This window comes from Labrus mixtus, chromosome 12, assembly GCF_963584025.1.
Source record: "Labrus mixtus chromosome 12, fLabMix1.1, whole genome shotgun sequence".
Taxonomy (NCBI): Eukaryota; Metazoa; Chordata; class Actinopteri; order Labriformes; family Labridae; genus Labrus; species Labrus mixtus.
In genome coordinates this window covers 16,557,394-16,577,609 of record NC_083623.1, presented here as the reverse complement: position 1 = coordinate 16,577,609, position 20,216 = coordinate 16,557,394, and the positions used below count along the sequence as shown (strand labels likewise).

The window sequence follows — 20,216 nt, the reverse complement described above, 5'->3', positions numbered from 1 at the left end:
ACAGTAACCAATGAGAAGCGGCCAAAGTGATGTCAACCAATCAGGTGCGTACACAGTTATGTTTCTCGTTGATGGGTTTGTCCACGACATCAAAACACTGAAGATAATAGTCGCGGACGGTGTAGTGGTTGCTTTAATATTTACAGTCTAGGCCTATGTTTTGAACTCATAAATAGTAGCAATACTTATATGAGCTTTTTGAAGTTTAAACGCAGACATTTCAACAAAGTTGTTGACTACATGATCTCACAAGTGAATTGGAGATGTGTTAATACCATAATACCATACCTTACAGCAGGGGTGGGCAACTGGCGGCCCCCATCAACCCTCAATGTGGCCCTCAGGTCAATTTTGACATATCAATTAATTGGAAACATGAAGAAAAGATGACAAAATCTGCCATGAAATAGTGAAAATCTGAAATATGTCCATAATAATATTTGATCACTGGTATATGTTGAGATACATTTGAGCCATAATTGACTGTAATCGTTTTGTATTCTACAATTTGGCCCCCTGGCAGTGAGAATTAAATGAATGTGGCCCTTGCTGTGACCAAAGTTGCCCATCTCTGCCTTACAGTCTATGGTTAATACATACAAAAAATTCAAAATTGTACCACTTGTTTTATGAGGTATTTGCCTAGGGTAATGCACAATACTGAGGATTCTGCTTAAATCTTGTCTTGAAATCAATTTCCTATTAACTGTTATAATGAAATAATAAGTACAGTATTGTAGCTTCTAGTTAATTTTTCTAAGTATTTTAAATTGGTAGATCACAACATCTACTTTCTTCATTAAATGCCATGCATCAGAAAAAAATATGGAGGTGTTTTTCATTAGTTTAAAAATAAATTGATTCAATAAATATATCAATTGTCCTTTTTAATTTGACTGTTTGATCCTCGGGAGGTTCCGACTGTTGCTTCTCATTTAAAACAAAAAAAGACTAGTGTCGACCATATCCTTTTGCAGTAAGGATCGAGGTCTGCTCTTAGAGAGGAGAAACAAGGTTACCGTTACATGTTGTGTCAGTCTCTGACCCTGGTAAACCAATGAAGTCTGGCTCAGGCCTTTTAAGACCCACTAACTCCATTAGCATTGTGACCATACACCTTAACTGAGGACAATTACTTCTCAAAGGAAATTAGAGCAAGCACCTGGTCAGGGCTGTCGGCTGCCTGATGAAGGGAAGGAATTACTCTGCAGCACTCTGCATATTAAACAGTGGTCATTATAGGTTCATAATAAAACCCTATAACAAATGTAACCTGGACGCATAAATCAGCACTCTCAACAACACACTTGGTAATTAATAGCTATGTGTTTATTTACAGTCTTGTGGTCATTTAAGGGACATTAATAAGACAAATCAGTATTCAGAAAAAATATTCACAGTAAAAACGAGACAATACAAGGCAGGTAGTGTCACATTAATTGTAGTTTTTTCAGTTTAACACAAGACGAACAGCTGCAATGTTTTATTCTCCACAGGCCGCCCAAAATGTAATGAATCACACATAATCAGATAAGGTTTTGTTACAAGTCAAGCAAAGTACAGATACTGTATGTGTGCAACAGATGATATACTTTTTCTTCTCTTCCATTTCTTGACTAACATTGCTTTACCAGTGGGCTATAAAAAAAACTCATATTCAGACTGTATAGTAATTAGTAAAAAAAAAAAAATCAAAACAGGTAAAGCCAGAAGTGTTCAGATACATCTGCAGCCCATGATTTTAGGGTGTGTCATTGAAAAAGGCAATCATACAGTCAGCTTTTGATTTATTGAATTTGTCAATTTAGAATCAAACAGTTCTTCAAAATGAGTCTTTGGTACAAAACTTGTAAGGCAACTGACTTGGTGACTTTTATGTGAGCTTACTCACAGTCGTGACTGTGTTGGTTCAAATTGGTAAATCAGTTTTTCAAAAATATATGAACCCATAAAAACACTCAAACATCAATGGTTTATACAGTTAGAAAGTACAGCATTATTAATGTACCATAAAACAGTGATGTCATCATTGCGTGCCCAGGTTAGTTGTCAGTGACAACATCATTATGAATGTATTTCTGATTAATGTTGAGGTGTGCCACCTATAGGGGCCCCTCCCTCACAGTACTCCATCACATACACTAGAACTCCACATTAAGCCCCCGAAACATCAATTTATTCCAACGTTCATTCCCTGTTGATTACAGTGAAGTGCTTCAATACACTGACATATAATAATAAAATCACATTTGTGTTTTAAAGGGCTTTAAATAAAAATATAAATAAGAAAAGCCAAAATTCTCAAATGATTCTTGTTGATGGAAGAGAATGTTAATATTTGGTCTCCCTATATTATCTCAACATTTCACTGCAGATGCAAAAACATGAGTGGCAATAAATCAAAGATTACAACTGCAACACTTTCAGTATCACTAAGTGTTTAAAATCACAATATTGTGGCTCAAGTGCTTCAACAAACTTGTAGTTCAACAGCAGTCTGTCAGAACTCGAGAGATAACCTTAGGTCATCTAAAAATAAGTCGTCATTCATCTACCCAAATGAAACTTCAGGTTAGTGGTTATTGAGGCCTGAAACTCAAATTTGCATCACACGGCGAGGAGGAGAATAAATGGAAACGTCTGTCAAAGCACAATTTTTGTTCTTGTTTGACAGTCTGGCTGTGGGGGGAAACGCAAGCAGTATTTTCAGTCAGAGGACTTCCACTTGTATTTTAAGGCTGTGGTCAGGGCAAGCAAATTGTGTGTATTCAGAAATCTCTGCTACAAATGAAGAGTCCAAGAATGTCCTGAACCAGCAGAAACCACAGATTCAGGTTATGTCTCTTCTCAGTAGGACACAGGGTTGGGCAGCCCAGCATCCGGCAAGTGCAAATGACTATTTCTGTGCAACTTTGATGACCCATTCTGCAGTCGGGTTCAGCTGGAAGAGGTCCTTCATAAACGTTTCCCCATCTAGACATCTCTCCTCTGAGGGACAAAAGATGAAGAGAAATGAGAGACAGGGAAGAGATCATTCTGATTGATAACTACAGTCACAACAACAGGTTTGAGTTATAATCGTAAGGCCTTCCAGCTCAATTACGGGATTATCTGCAGAAAAACTAAATCTAAACTTTTGATTAATATATTTAGGTAGTGCAGGACTTACTGATGTTTCCACCAATCTCATAGAGACACAGCTCTTCTTTTTTCACTGCCACTGAACTGGGACGGCAAAGAGAGAAAGAGCAAAAATGATGCAGGAGGAAAAAATAAATGATAAATATAGGCCTTAAGTAGTCTGGAAAAATACTGTTTACGGAGCTGTTGGTGTACACATTACCAGTCCTGGCTGAGGAAGCGTGTTAGCACATCAACAGCCAGTAACTCTTCGGTCAGCTGAACTGCCATGGACACTTTATTGAACTGTGGGGCTTGGACTCGGATAAATCCCTGTGAGCCCTCCTGGTTATAAACACAGAGACAAACAACACAGCCATAAGCACACACACAAAAATAAGGTCAAAACACTGTCTGCATCCTACACAAACACTCGATGTGACCGTGACTTCAGACAACAAAAATGTGGTGTTGGATAAAATCCTGGTCTTTTGATAAACAAGATACAAACACTGTCTGACCTTGGAGCACGTAGCATGAATGGACAAAGGTTGCTGTAGTAACTAACAATGTTACAATGTTACTATTCACTTAGCAGACGCTTTGAAGCAATGCAGGGTTAAGTGTCTTGCCCAAGGACACATCGGACATGTTGCCCAGCTGGGGATTGAACCCTCAACTTTTCGGATGAAAGGCGACTCTACCAACTGAGCCACAGCCGCCCATCACCATATCAGAAAGAAACAATCTATTTTTTAAATGTGATGTTGTACTAAGCTACTCTAGATTCCCTTGACTTACAAAAAATACCAAGAGTGTCCATACGTAGGCAAGAATTTGCAGCTCCAATAATGATACAGACAGTTTGGGAGATTTTTCAAATTCTCAGAATATCTGAATTTGTGGTCATAAGATACTTATAAATAATCAATAGATCAAATTAATATAAATATTCTGTAAAGCAGTAGATACATTGTGACAGAAATATTAACTTAACGATCGAATATTAGTAATAGTATTTGTCTCTTGATGCCTACAAGTTGCAGTTAAGGTAAAATATACTCCCATAGGAACAAAACTGCTATTTTTCCACACCCCTAGATGTCACCGTTTCTCAATATACTGTATCTTCTGGGTTTTTTTCAGAGGAGCAGTGTACATTATAAACACAACACAGTTATACTGTATGAAAGGCTGGTATCAAAATTTAACTACCATATATATTCAGTGTTCAAATATGTAGGCACATCTTTGCTTCGGCTTCATTACATATCAATTTGTAGTCTGGAGTAGGAGCTCTTGCAATACCATGTAATAATAATAATAATAATAAAACAGTTAAAGAAATGTAGATTTACAGTTTCTCATTCGCACAGTCCTTAGTAGTTGTTGTTGTTTATTTAAGTTCATCTCTTACCTCTGGGATAGCTTTTTCAGATGTTTTTTCGGTGGTCATCTTCTTCAAGAGTTTTCTTACAGCTCTCTCTTTATTTTGTTTCCGCTGACTTTCCATGTTTTGATGTCTGAGCTGGGTCACAATGAACTTCGGGATCTGGAGGGGCACAAAAGGGAGATTTCATGGCCTCAGTTTATACACTGCCCAATCCTCCCTACTCCATGAACAAATTGATGTTTTTGTGCAACACATGGATTCAAAGGAGAATATATCAAACTAGAGGAGTATTTTTCATCCTTACAGTCCAGAGAAGATTCTGGTATCTAATAAGGAGCCGGACGATGTTGGCTGTGCTGGTTGCCATGGAGAACTCCTGCTGTTCTGTAACTTTGGAGCGGAAACCTTTGAACATGAAGATGTTGGGTGCCATGACAACAGAGACATTGTTGAGAGTCATTTTATTCTTGGCCTGGTGGTCAATCACATGCTGGAAAAACTCCACCAGAGCCTGTGGAAGCAAACAAAAATAAAAAAATCAGATATACTAAAAAAAAAAAAAAAGAAAAAAAAAGTTGAGACTTTTTCAAATTGAAATAGAAATGTAACAGGAAGCAGCTCTCATGTACTTTTAAAGTGTCCCGATTGGCCTCAGGTAACAAAAGGACCAGCAGGTTCAAAGCCTGCAGCTGCTGCTTCTTTGTAGGGAGCTCTGTAAACACACACACACACGTGCACACACACAACAATCCTTAATGCAAAGTTGATCCTTTTTTCCATCACATAAATTGTCTGCAAACTTCCAGCAAATCAGCAGAATGCTTCATGAACAGGTTCTTAACATACTGTTGACAGCAAGAAACACGTTGAGGTACTCCACAGTGAGTAAAGGATGGGGTAACTCCCTGATGAACATCTTCAAAAGACTAGCCGCATCATGCTGCTTCAACTGTTGCCATGGGAACGTCCCATCATAGAACGAGGACTCAAGCTCCTGACACAGCGACTGGGTTTGGGATAGATAGACAGGGGTCAGATTGTTTCTCTACTTTAATAGCAAATCACGTCATTAATGGTATCAACAATCATGCTAATTCGCTAAAACTAACCTTGACTCGAGTTGCAGCTCCAGGGATCCGTAGCAGCCCCTCTGTGTTTAATCCCTCCTCCTCAATATGACTCATCAGCTAGAAAAAGCAATAAAGTGATCACAGTCAAGTTAAAAGTAGAAAGTGTCAGACAACTATTTAAGTTGGACATACTAGTGATGATGAACACAGTGCTGCTGTACATTCTTCTTTTACAAACCATTGATGTTTGAGTTACATTATAATCAAGACATACTGCCACATGGACGGTGTCAGATGAAGGCATTTAAAACAGGCCGCAGAAACAACCTTTTTTTTCACAAGGTAAAGATTCTCAATGGGTAAAAACATTTGACTGTTTAAAGAAAGCAGGATGAGATTTAAATTGTTTAACACAACTTACACATGTACAGGACAAGATCAGCAGAGAGACAAGAGGACGCCTGTCAACAGGGGTCACCAACGTCGAGACAAACTGAATAACTATTGTAAAACTTCCTCTAATCATAGCTGTACTGCTTTATAGTAAATGTTAAATAAAAAGCTGCTGTGCTCACCCTCTGCAGTATGAATGGCACTTTGGTCCCAGAAACCCGCCTCTGGTCCTGATCCAATAAAGTGGCAAGGGGAACTCCAAATAGACCACTTTCTGCACACACAAACACAAATATTTAGTTTAACATAAATAGCCTAATACAGGACACTAAGTTCACATATTTACCTGGAAACAAAACTGTCATGTTCTTATTTTTAGCTATGTTGACTGCTCCATTGTGTCTTGTGGTGTTGGAATATACTGTACTCCTGTCTGCGTGTTAGCAAAATCTCTTTCAGTTTTTTTTCATCTGCAGTACTTTCCTACTTCTATATGCCGGTGGTAAGACCTTGTTGGTGTATGCGTTATACCTTTAGTCTTGAGTTTGACAGCTTTGTGAGCCTTAAGGTCGATCCCTGCTGTGTCAAATAGTGCCGTCATCTCCACCAGCACCACTCTATGCACCTGACAAAACATTAAAGAGACAGACAAATAAGTGAAATATGTTGTTATTAGTAGACTTTATTTGTATTAGTTTAATTCCTGTTGTTTTTTTAAATTGGTCTTAATCTTTCTATTGTGTTGCTTTTTATATATGAATGAATGTGACTAGATGTTTTAAATGTGCTTTATAAATAACTTTAAGTTGGATTGGATCAGAATAGGTGCTTCTTTATTATCCTTATGTAGAAAATATTTTGTTGTAACTACACGCTCAAACACTCATTACTCATCTGACAGGCGATTACTCTTTAGAGGTTTAGCATTAAACCAACATGACTTAAACAAACAGATATTGGCATCCAACCATGTTACCTTTTTCATATCCAGAGGAGACAGATCTCCTATTCTGGTCTGACCTGTTTTATCCCGGAGCAGCTTAAAGTTCTGAAGGGAAAAAGAAAGAAGAGAGAGGATGACAGACAGGCTTGAATGACAAGGACAGTACAGTAAACACATTTCTGACTGTGTTTACATTCACACTGCATGATCAATTTCAAGGGTGTAATGGAAAATATATTGGTTTGTAGGAGAAGTGACAAGAGACCTATTTATGAACACTAGTGAAAACTGCCTGTGTTGCCAACTTTAACCACCAGGTGGCACTGCAGATCAGCTCTCAAAGCGCTGTCGATGCCATACATCAAGCTCAATGAGTCTCAAATCTTAATGTTTTTTTTTTTTTTAAATGAAAAGCAAGATTTAAAAGAATTATCTTTCATTTCCTTGTAAAAACACACTGAGAACTTGCCATAATTTGAAATTTGGGGTGATAAAGTAAATACTTCTGTTCTTGTAAAGATGCAAGGCAAACATTTTGTCACACTTGCATGCACAGCGAGCAGCAAAAAACATCTGTGTGCAGTATATTCTTTTAATTCTGTTGTCAGATCTCTATCTCTGGTAATCATTGACCCACAATAATTAATCATTAATCAATACGAGCGCTGATTTAACACAACACATGCAGCAACAGAGTGGCTTTGTAAAGTGTATAGTATAGCATTTGTATTGTATATGCATACAGGCAATATTTTAAACCAATGCATTTATCTTTTTATTGACAACAACATACGTTGTTCCCCTGTGAAAAAAATACAGATGAGGAAGTAAGTCTGCATTTAATGTTTGTGTGTGTGTGTGTGTGTGTGTGTGTGTGTGTGTGTGTGTGTGTTTACAGGTACGTGACTCACCGGTAGTTTGTCGTCAGGTGAGCTGGGGCCTGTGTTGACCTTTAACCTTTGGTGGTTGTCCCTGTAAGTGAGCGCCTGCTCTGAAAAAGCCACTTCAACGTTGAGCTCGGTCTCTGTTTCTGTTGAGACACAGACATAAAAGGAAATAAGAGATACAGTCGCACCAGTAGTGCAGGACGAGTGTGTTTATGTAGGTAAAGTGCAGTTTTATAAACACAGCGATGGAAAGTTCAAAGTGCTTTTCTCTCATTAATGCTCAAACGTTTTAGTCACTGAACTTAAAGGGGGGAGAAAGAGAGAGGGGCTGCTAACTCTAACTTATCTTTGGATGAATGAACACACACCTGATGTTTTATCTGTTTTGTTTTTATCGATTTAACAGGAACGCACAATATATTTATAAATTCTACTGCATTTCGGTCTCGATTTATTTTTCTGCGCTATTATTTTTCTGATGTTTGTATGGGTTGCTAGGCAGAAGTTTATTTGGGCCTCGGTTCAGCATTCTGACTCAAACTGTGTGTGTGTGTGTGTGTGTGTGAGTCTGTAGGAGTGTGAGGCACATACCAGATGAAGTGACATCTTTTTGTCCGTTCTCACTTCCCCCTTTGAGTTTACTGAGATCATCATCCTGCAACACAGAGACACGTAACTGGACTGCACAAAGTGTAATGTTCAACTTGTCACAAATTAAAACACACCGCCTCCTCCTTGTAACATTCTTCATGTTACATATTATCTTGTCTGTTAATTAATGGACAGTGTGTGTGTGTGTGTGTGTGTGTGCGTGCGTGCGTGCGTCATCGTGATTTGTTGGTTCAAAGCGGTTTATTCTGCTGATAGGAATTGTAAGAGAGGAAGCAGAAGTTAAGTTAAAAGTAACCACAGACTACACAGATTGCTTCGATAATGCTCGAAATGTTCAATAGAAAAAATTAATTTGCTAAATATATTGTATCCTGTGTCCAATGTTATTTGTTTTTCAAGTTAACTCTGTCTCTTTTATGTCAATACAATAGAATGACTTTGTGCTGAGTGTGTCTGTTTATACATCTGCTAACCTTTTCAGGAGGTCGGAAAATGTCTCTGACGTCAGGGACGTGCTGCCGATTGCGCCGTCGTAGCGTCTGCTGTAGAGATGCAACACGTCGCTCGACAGCGGCCGCCTGAGTTCTTGTCAGTGTGGACAGGAACACAGCACTGTCTTCTTCCTGTCAATCAACCAATCAGAGACAAGCATAATCAATGATATTTATACAGACTTCATCATACATCTGGTGCCTTCTTCAGTCAGTCTTAAATAAACACATTCTCACTCGTATAAGATTTTTTTGTAAAGCATGACACACACAAACAATACAGAGTGCATGCACCGGAACACCGAACTGTAAACATAAAGCTGCTAAACTATGACTAAGTGTTTGAATTTAGGGAAAGATGAATGACACCTGATCCTGGTCAGCTGCCAGTGAATCATCAAACAGCCGTGCCAGCCCCGCCTCTGTTAGCCATGCTTCCTCCTGTTCGCCTTCTAAGAGAGAAAATGAGATTAGATTTTTAATGAATTGAAAAAAATGGATACAGAAGCATTAATGTTTCCCTGTAACAGACACTCGGGGCAATTTTCCAGGTGGAGGAAAGGGAAAGGAGTAACCTCTGACAAACTGTACACACTGTAACACAGGAAGATTGTGTTTACCGAAGAGAACAATAGCCTTCCTAAACATGCTCAATGAGACACACAGAAATAAACACCAGACCTGACTACCTCTTATTTCGGTTGGTGTAAGTCTGAGCAGGCATTGTGATTCTGATCAACAGCTTACAATTACTTACAGATACACAAAATCATTCTGCTCCATAACATGTGACACTTAAATACTGACATTAAAGACACAAAGATCAAACAAACAGCTGATTGCATGTATGCCAGAAAAAGTAAAAACATCTACGGTGAAAAGTGATCAATGTGTCCTGCATGAGCGCAAAGCTTCATTTTGAACCGTAATCATTTAAGAAATACAAGTGGTTGAGTCCTCAATTTTACAATTTTATTTTTTTTTACAAAGGGAAAGGTTGCATTTGTTGTTTGAAAGTCAATTGAACAACCACAAATAGAAGTTACAAAACGACAAAGACATTCAAAAAGGACTAAAAGAAATGCAACATTAGCATAAAGAGACAAAAAGACCCACACAATAAAGCAAATATACTAAAGAGAGACACGCTACACTACAAAGAGAAGCAAAAACTATGATAAAGAAACACAAAATGAGCACAAGGTGCTGAACTACTACAAAAAGATGCAGAAATGAATTAGAGGAGATGCAAAGTAGTACTAACAGGAAAAAAAAGACAAGTACTTTTGTTTGTGGTGTCTCTTTCCTATGTAGGATAAGTGACAAGTCTGTGCTGTGGGGTGGATTGTCTCATAACTTAACAAATATTCAAACTAGTCTGTGATCAAATTTGACACTTCATTCTCTCTTTTGTTAGTACCCTCTGAATCCTGTATTTAAATACACACCATGAGTCGACTCTTCATATGTCGCTTTCAGGTCTATCCATGGAAACATCGTATCTCACCTTCAGAAATTTTCTGCTGCTCCTCCTCTGGCATTTCTCCTTCTCCTCCACCTTCTCCCCTCCCTGCTCCTCCACCCGTGCGAGTGATATTCTCCACCTCCTTCCAGTAGTCATCCATCTCCAGCTCATCCAGAGAGTCCTGCAAAATGTGCCCAACAGCAACACAGAGATCAGGACTTCAACATTTAAAAGGTTGAAGCTGCATTTCTTAACACACGAAGAATTCATAACCAGTCTGAACACGTCTCCAAAGTGGTCACAAATGGCTGCACAGGTCTCTCACACACACACACACACACACACACACACACACACACACACACACACACACAGTGTCCCCAGTGACTGAAAGACATCCTCTCTGAGAGCTGAGATTACTTTAAAACAAATGAGGAACACATACTGTGTGCTGGCCAACCAAACCCCATCAAACATTTTAACAGTTTAGACATTTACAGCAGACAGTCTTAATCTGAGCCTGCACAGAAGTAGAAAAAGGTTATTGCATGTTAACTGAACTTCCACAATACTTGGCTGATAACTAATGCTAGCATAAGTGGTAAAAATTGAATATTTAATTATACTAAAAACAAGCTGAGGATCTTTTTTTTGAAGTCTGACTCATTCAATTAGTTCCTGTTTTTTTTCTTTTTGACAAGATTTCTGAGACGTACTGTATCTATCTACAAGTTTGTTTAGTGAGTAAATTGAAATATTAATCATCCCTGGGCATCAATTGTTTAAAAATCTGAAGAAATTAAAGGTGACAAAACTTTAATTTCTTTGCCCTGAAATGAAATGAATTAAGAAGAAAACTTCTACTGCACTGACAATTTTCAGCATGTCAGCCTACCTGAGAGTTGCAGCGCTGGCATGGAGGCTTTGCTCTTGACCTGGAGATGGGGCTGTGTCTGGGGCTGGAGCCTGGTTTAGGACTGGAGGAGTGCTGAGATCTGGGGCAGGCAGCTGCATTTGGGTTTGGTTGTGACGATGGCTCTGGACCTGTGGTTTTTGTACAGGAGGCAGCAGTGGAAGGTCCATATCTGTCTCCATGGTTCTGGCTCTGCTGAACTGCATAGTGGCCTGTTCTGCGGCTTAAGAGACACAGACAGATGGAGACAGGTGAGTCGGACAGTTTGAAAGTTATGAAAGTCTGAAATTATGATTTGCACCCTTTTGTAAAGTATATAATGTTTATATTTGTATGCATGAGGGTTTGTATGTTTTCATAAATACGTAGTAGGGACGTATCATCTAAATTAGTATTATATTTTTTTATACTTTACTAAAAGAGAATTTGTAACCAAATCTCTTCTTTTAAAAGATATATTAAGATATTTAGAGGACACTGGATAGCGTAGGAAATCTGAGAGAGAGAGAGAGAGAGAGAGTGGGAAATTACTTGCATGTATAGAGCCGCAGGTCAGACTTGAACCCGGGCCGCCTGCTTAGAGGGCTATAGTTTCGGTACATGGGGCGCAACCTTACCGCTAGGCCACCAGCAACCCCCAAAAATAAAAACAAAAATTTGATGACAAAAAAGAAAGATGTAAAATCCTGTGAAAGGTTTCCACGATTCCTAAAACATGTTAAAACACGTCCGACATCCTTTATTTGCAAGCGCTGCTCACAAGTTTTGAGTGATTCTCTCTCTCAGTCATCTATAAACTTATACTGTAATTTAACACTTGGGCTCTTCTGAGAACCTGTGATCAATGTGTGTTGTGTTCTGTATAAAAGGTGAGTTAAAGTGTTGACTTTATGGCACAACTGAAGACACAGATAGCTCGTGACTCTTGGCCGACAGTGAGTCAGATGGACAGAAGTCGGTCAGTAAGGGAGAGACAGTAGTGTGTTGAATTTCCAGCCAGAGACTAAGAATAGCTTCCCTCACTCAGCCTGGACTTCTGTTAGCTAGCTCATCTCAGCATGAAGTTTTATTACGGTGCTGTTTGGCCTATAGCCTAGTTAAGATTGAGGGCGTCTTATAGTAAGAATGACCTCATACAGGTTTTAATCATTATATGGTTGTAAAGTCATATTTATTTCATAAACAGGCACACAGTGACTCCTATTGCAACCACAAATTATGTTACAGTATGTGCAACTATGACGTGTGGTAAAGAACTGAAACTTGGACATTAACAACTGGGATTCTCTCCTGAGATTTAAAGAGGACATATTATAGCCCTTTTCTACCTTTTCAAATAGTCCCCTGTTGTCTAAATGAAACATCTGTGCTGTGCTTTGGTCAAAATATAACATGAATCAAGCACCAGAGGAGGTTTGCGACCCTGTATAAACCAGCTCTCTCAGAACGCTCCGTTTTGGTGTGTGTCTCTTTAAATTGAGCTCCCCCTGAGCTTTCCCAGTAGAAATCACTCCTCTGTAGAGAGAATAAAAATAGCAGACCTGCGTAAAAGTTGTGCTCCAGACTGGGGGTGGAGTCCATGGGTGGAGATATCAGGGGAGGGGAGGGTTTTTTTTTTTTAACCAGAATCCAGCTTGTGACATCACAAGTTGACCAAATTTGAAACGGAGCACTTTTTTTTCTGTGTTGTAAGACTTATGCTGACCACAATCAAAGGACTTATTTCACATTTTGTGAGTCAGTAGACACTCAGGTTACCCACATATATCTTCAAAAACCCTGTAAAAGACGATTTTTCATAACGTGTCCCCTTTAAAAGGGAAAAAATAAGAACATGTTGTCTAATAAAATGCTAACTTAAAGGTACAATCTATCATAAATGTAAAAAGAAAAACAAACATCCTATTAAACAAGAAGTAGAGTCAGTTGAACAACTGATTCTGACAGGTGATTGAATATCTTTATTTGTTTTTTTCCAGTTATGATCACTTAACACAACATGCCTATTTGTTTGTTCTGTGTTCTTTTAATATATAGGATGAATGGCCTTATGAGCTGTATTTAAGTGTGACACAAATGCCACGCCTTTCATATTTGCTGTATAAAAAGTCTATTTAATTAAAAATTACATTAACTCCACAAATATGCACACTCATCAAAAGGACATGGCCGAAAAGGCTTATTTTATCTTCTCCTTCTTGTCTTATGATTGTTAATGTTTTATTTTCCAGTCATTGTTCAGGAGCGTGGTCTTTCAGCTCGATTATGACATGATTCTGCATCATCTCACGATAATATATAACCCCCAGGGCATTTCGCATGGTTGTAACAGATATTGGTAATTGTGATCAATAAATAGCTGCTGATAAATCTCAACATCAACATTTACATGTCTTTTAAAACAAGGCTCCCTTTCTTTAGCTTGGACAATATCTGACTGAATGTTGGCTTTGTTGAGACAGGAAGTGGCAACATCCAACTCAGCACATTCTCTCTCAGTTTATCCCCCAGTACAAGCTGTGGAGTTATCATGACTGAGATATAAAACATATCTGACTGTCGTTTCTGCCTCTTGTTCCAATCATCAGTCTGCTCTCACTCGCACAAACACACTGTGGGGTAAAAAACAACAGAGTTGTATATTTGCGGGTCCGACTGTTGATAACTTTACCACAGTAACAGTGGAAACAGGCTGTGTGAACAGTTACTGTGAGGGCAAAACAAGGTTCAAGTCAAGACATGTGAAAGTAGGATGAAAGCAGGGAAGATTTATGAAAAGGGAAACAAGATAACATGAAGGGTTACTGTGAGGCAAAATGTCAAATATAAATAACTTAAAGTAAATAATCCCAAACATAACCACGACAAATTTCAGGTAACGGTTTAGCCAACTGTGCAGTCAGACTGAACAGCATGGAGTAAGTGTGCTGATTTAATTAATTTGGAATTAACACCAGAGTATTAACCTGAGGGATCCTGCTGAGCTAAGGCCACATACCACAGCAGACTTCCTGACACACACACACACACACACACACACACACACACACACACACAGCAACAAGGAAAGGCACAAAGCATTGATCAGGTTTCAACAAACAGCAGGTATTTCACTAACATCTTACTTCCTCCAACAAACAATCTCTTTTCTCTCATCCTCCTCTTGTCCCCTATTTCCTCTCCTCATACACCACATGGTTTGTGACTTTACTTCCTGCCCACTTGGGACTTTGTGTCTCACCTCTGCATTTTAACTCTACCTCATGTTTTTCCCCATGCATTCCTCCTACTTGTCTGAAATTTCTCTCCTCCTCTCCGTAAGATTGAGTCCAAACACTGAATGATAACACAAGCCAATACATGCAGTCCAACTCCTCTTTGTTTACTGGAGATCACAGCACACTCAGCAGGTTGGTCTTCTTCATTACTTCACCAAGCTGAAATGTTTTCATTCATAAGGTATGGCAGAAATGTTCTTGTTTTCACAAGCTGTTGGGATGATTTGTTTATCCTGGGAGCACACATGGACTCAGAGGAGGAGTTAATCATTGACCTTCATGCACAACAACAAGACCAGAGATTAGACATTAGCAAACACACATACAAACATATTTACAACACTCATATTAGTTTTTCACAGTTGTTAAACTATGGTTTATACATTCAACAATGTATCCATCTGTACATACTGGCTTCAGTTCCTAATATGATACTTGTAGCTGAGGGTTTCACACTTACTTTACTTCAGTCATATGTTTAGCCATGCTAGTGAAGCTCCATCACTTTGGTCCAAACACAAATATCTAGACAGTTACTTGATAGATTGCTGGGGAGTTTTTTTTCCAGACATTCCTCATCTCCAGAGGACAAATATAATGTTTGAATGATCCACCTAATCCACCTTTTTTTGCCAGTACTTCACAAATACAAGCATGCAAAAATGCTGAACTACAATGGTGAACATAGTGAGCATTGCAACTGCAGCATATTAGCATTTCCATTGCAGGAATGTTAGGCCTACTGGCTTTAGCATTACCTCACAGCACTACTGTGTCTGAACATTCACTTCCAGAGCTGCTACCTTTTCTGTGTTGTCTGTTCTGCTCAGGTCTAGGGATGAGTACTAAATTTAGATTTAGTTCATTAGAGGGTAGTTGATGGCTAGCTTGGATTCATCTACCTTGGATTCATCTACCCGTTTCAAAAGAGTGTGAAAGCATGGCATGGCCATTATACCTAAACCTCTCTCCAATATATAAAACAGTATGCATGATGAGAGAGAAAGCATTGCTTTCTTTATGTTTGTTGTTTTTTGATTTATTGCGATGACATTTGCACTGTGTTTATTGCAAATGCTCATATCTCAATCACAATTAAATGATCCTGTAGTTCAGGTAACATATTAACAACATGTTAAAAATTAAATTTTATAGCTTCCACAGGTGAACACTTGAGATGTGCAAAGGAAAAGTATGACAGGAATGCTCCTCTTAGAGAATAAGCCATGATACTGAGGTTTTTATTTAAAGATACAGATAAACTTTTTCCTGTCATTTGAAGTGGGGCTATCCCAGTTCATAATATGTGTAAAGGCAGAAAAACACCCCTAATAATGCAAACAACTTGTTTAAAGTTGCACAAACAATAGCACACATGGCTTTGCTCTCTTACACACACATTCACTGATGTCAGGTGGGCTGCCTTTGTGAGTAAAACAAACACATTTTCACACGTTCATACATCTGTGGCCCGACCTTTAAAGGAAAAAGAGTGCTCCAGCCGTGTGTGTTATCATTGTACTCTTTGTATGGTTATCCACACACCTTTTCATCACCTGCACAGAGCTGTCGACATGTAGGTAGGTGTGTGTGTGTGTGTGTGTGTGTGTGTGGACAGAAAAAAAGCTTACAGAAGTAAATCCACACTGAGAGGTGCAAACAGGAATAGAAGGAAACAGCAAAGAGAAACTTCAGCACTGATGAGTTCACATCTCAGGAAGTTGACTCAACGCGAGTCTTTTAGATAGAAGACCTGAGTGGTTTTAAATGTTCAGCTCCAAACTAAGAGCAGCATTAACCTCTGCATGATTTATATGAACTATGACAGATGTTATATTGGAGAGATGGCAAGAGCGGGAAAGGAAAGAATAGTTTTCAACAGACAGAAATATGAAGTACTTGGAGTTGACAAGAGCATTTCTATGTTATGTCACTCTTGACATAAAGGTCTTTTTTATGGAGGGCGATATCACTCCATTAGAGCTGCAACAATTAATATTTTGATCAGTTGATCAACAGAAAATGAAGCACCAAATATTTTGCTGTCCAAATTGAGTTTCATTTCAATCAGAAATTGTCAATTATTTGCTTCTTAAAAAGAACAATTCGCAAACATTTTGTCGTTGTGTATATATCAAATATCATTCAGTTTTGAGCTGTTGACAAAAACATCAATATGAAGACGTCACTTACTACTTCTTAAATTCTTGAGAAGTTTGTGTGACACACTTTTGATTTCTCGTTGAGTGTCACATTAAGATGGACACCTCTCTGGAATCTGTGCAGTAAATATGAAGTGACAGCCAAGCTAGCCTGGCCTAGCTAAGCACAAAGTCTGGAAAAGAAATTAAGCCAAATCTGTTTTTTTAAAAGTCATTAAAGATATGCTTGTGTTCTTATTTCTGTATTTAGTTTAAAAACACGAGATTGTATCAATCTCCAACACCAGGCACAAAAAAAAAAATGCACTTCCTAAGTGTGACATAACTTTTTAAGGATGTGAGTACTTCATCCCCTAGAGGTGGATGTAGTTTATCAATGAACAGCTGAGGATGTTTTGCAACCAGCACAAGAGGGGGAAGGAGGGTAACAATTGTGTGAGTGGTATTCCCATTCACATCAACAGGTGCCAGCTGCCCTGTGAGGAAAACAGAGGTTGACTGTGTTCTTCTTCCTCACACACAGTAACTGGTCTCAGCAATGACACAGTGGCTCACAAATCACACCTCTTTAGCACTGATTGAACTACACTATATGTTCTTGTTTCTCTATATTTTATTGCTATAGCGAAATGAGAGCCTGCTTGTCTGCCACTCCTTCTCTGACTGGGACCATATATCTGCTGTCTTAAATTGTTTAATTGTTTGTCCATCTTCTACATCTTCTCCTCCGCGTTAGGTCTCTTTTTTTTCCCCAAGCCTGTCTGATACATGTCATGATAATGAAGAATAATCTAATCTGAGTCGCACTCACACAGAGTTAATTCTTTTGCTGCCAGTCTGACATCTTGTTACCTTTCACAGCTTGTCTTCCTTTCTGCAGATGTCATTTCCTGTGAGGCATTGTATTTCTGCTGCATCTTAGTTGCATCACAGAGAGAATTAATCCAAACCACATGTGTCCAATGACTACTTCTTTGCCCAGTCACACCACAGAAATGCTCAAACTTCTACTCCTAGCATCAAAACACAAAATAAAAAAAAGGTATCTATGTGCACAGCTCCCAGCGGACACGTAACCCTAATCGTAAGGCTCTTCAGCTTGGATGGCCACTGCTGGAAAAAGTCCAGCAGCTTCCTGTCTGTCTCTTTGTATGTCTGTCTGTCTCTCACTGTCTCTCATTTCCTGACCAGGGGAAACAATGAGCATAAAACGAAGCCTTAACGTCAGCTTAGACAGGACATACACACTCTGCTGTAGGAGGTGAGACAAAGGCAGGCTGTAATGTGATGCTGTTTTTCTCCAGCAAACTGGACGAGCCATCTGGAACACACACAGGCAGGTGTGTCCATCTAAATGCCAGCAGCCCTAGGTTATTTACTTTCAGCACACCGTGGTTGTTGACAGCAGTAGTTTGCAGAACTAAACATGAACTGGATACACAGACAGCTCGGCGTGGAGGAATTCAAAAATGTGATGTGTTATAAATAAAAGACTGTGACTGTGTATTTGAGCACAGTTCATGTTCAACATTTCCCCTGTGACAGTGACTCAAAATCTGTAGTTTCCCCAATGGTACTGTAAGAAGCTATAGGGAAGGTTGAGATGTAATGCGAAGATTGTATGCTGTCCTTTAGACTTGAAGTGGCCCAGCATCATAAAGTTATAAAAAATTATTAAAATGCTTTCTTTTGCTGTTTCCTTTCATTTGTGCCCACACTTAACATGTTCACGACAGGCATACAGAAATGTATCACCGTGTTAATAAAGCAAAACAGACTAAATAAATTCATGTTTTTTCAAGTTTTGTTCTCTCTGTATACTGAAAATCTTTAACTTTTGGATTGTTAGTGACAACATATTACACTTCAAGGCTTCTTATTGGCTGTGAGAACATTCACAGGCCTTTAATAGTCTTTTGACATGTCATAGGCTAAAGAATAACTTTCCTACATTGAGACAGTTATATGAAAAGCAGGATTTTTTTTTTTTTTTTTTTTTTTTTACCAGAATCCAACTTGTAACATCCCAAGTTGAGCAAAATTGAACCAGCCCTTTTCTCGGTGTTGTCAGACTTTTGCAGACCAGATGGGTTTATTTCACATTTTGTAGGTCGGTAGACACTCAGGTTACCCAAATATATGTTCAAAAACACTGTAAAAGTAGATTTTTCATAACATGTCCCCTTTAAAACAAGTCTTGACGACTGATCAATTCTCCAAAAAAAGCTGTTAATGTTTTTGAATATATTATATTAATTGTGCAAGTAAAAGGACTATAGCTGTCTATCTAATTTTGACAGTGTTTCAGCGTAATGTTTTGGTATATTTAATATTTACGTTAGAGCTTGATTGACTTAAGTGTTAGATATGCAACAATGTTTACACTGTTGTAAAATCTGGGCCAGTGTAACTAAGTCATGGTGAACCTGCTGATGAGGAATGTGCATAAAGGAAAAACGTAACCCAAGGCCAAGGACAGAGCTCGTCTTTTCCACTGAGCTAAAGAAAAAAAAAAAAAAAGGAACCAGCCTGGATGCAATTAACCAGGTTCTACTTGGAAGTAGACTGACTGATGGGTACTAGGCTGTATCTTTTGGAACATGCACATAACACAAGTAGGCTAGTTAGGTTTCATTCAGCTATAATGTTCTGTTCATGAGCTCCACACTCCTCACGTTTATACAATGAAGAATAACACAGTGACCTTTGCTCACACACACACTCAGCAGAAACCTTGAGCCGTTGTTGTTGTTGTTGCCCTCATTTAAAGTGATAACACTGATATGTCCCACCTGTGCGAGTTGGGCTCGTGGTCCTGGGCTGACGGACAGCTCGAGGCACACGGTCCAGTTTTCGGCAGTAGTTCGGCGTTGCTGTGGTAACCCGTTAAAACCACTCCCTGTGACTCCTGCTGCTGCCGACTCATGTTTCTGCTCCGGTTCTTATTTCTTCCTTCTTGTGCTCCACACACAGCTGACTTTCAACCACAACGATGTTCACCTATTTACCCTATCTATGCTTTCCATCGCCATAACAGCCATTGTGTTGCCGACTCATTCTGACAAACTCTCCTCCTCCTTTCTCTCCCTCCGACTCTCTGTTCTTCTCGTCTTTCTCTACAACTTGTGTGAGTGTTTATCTGAAGTACTGCAGCCGGACAGGGGCTGGACCACATACACAAAACAGCACGGGGATTGGCTGAAACACAGGGCAAAGTTTCATAGATAGTAGCGCCCCCTTCTGCTTGAAATGGGTACTGAATACTCCTTGGTGCATCATTACAATGGAGGCTATAAAAAATATTCATAATAGTTTTTTTGGAGGATATTTCAAAAATGTATCTTATTTTACTTGTAACTTTAACACAATAGCCTATATCTCTTTAAATGAGCCTACACTTTATTGAAAGTAGTACATATTGTTTTTATCTGTGACATATTTTACATGTAACTATGGCCTTAAGGCTAGCTGCTCTAAGGGGCCTATAGT

The 20,216-nt window shown here is 38.9% G+C and overlaps 1 protein-coding gene across 3 annotated transcripts; it reads right to left on the bottom strand.

Moving 5' to 3' along the window:
* Positions 1-2,161: 2,161 nt before the first annotated feature.
* arhgap18 (Rho GTPase activating protein 18) lies at positions 2,162-19,869 on the bottom strand. Of its 3 annotated transcripts, none has more exons than XM_061052346.1 (18): positions 19,520-19,869; positions 11,270-11,510; positions 10,417-10,555; positions 9,279-9,361; positions 8,892-9,041; positions 8,398-8,461; positions 7,831-7,949; positions 6,953-7,024; positions 6,508-6,601; positions 6,159-6,250; positions 5,623-5,700; positions 5,360-5,519; positions 5,143-5,225; positions 4,818-5,024; positions 4,538-4,672; positions 3,344-3,465; positions 3,170-3,225; positions 2,162-2,988 (listed from the first exon to the last, which is right to left on the bottom strand). In XM_061052346.1, exons 1-18 carry the CDS (start codon positions 19,651-19,653, stop codon positions 2,897-2,899), a joined length of 2,121 nt encoding a protein of 706 aa, XP_060908329.1. In that variant the 5' UTR covers positions 19,654-19,869; the 3' UTR covers positions 2,162-2,896. The 3 variants fall into 3 exon arrangements, with proteins under 3 accessions (XP_060908329.1, XP_060908331.1, XP_060908330.1); XM_061052348.1 differs by having other exon boundaries at positions 7,831-7,950; positions 8,423-8,461; XM_061052347.1 differs by having other exon boundaries at positions 11,270-11,504.
* Between the last annotated feature and the right edge of the window lie 347 nt (positions 19,870-20,216).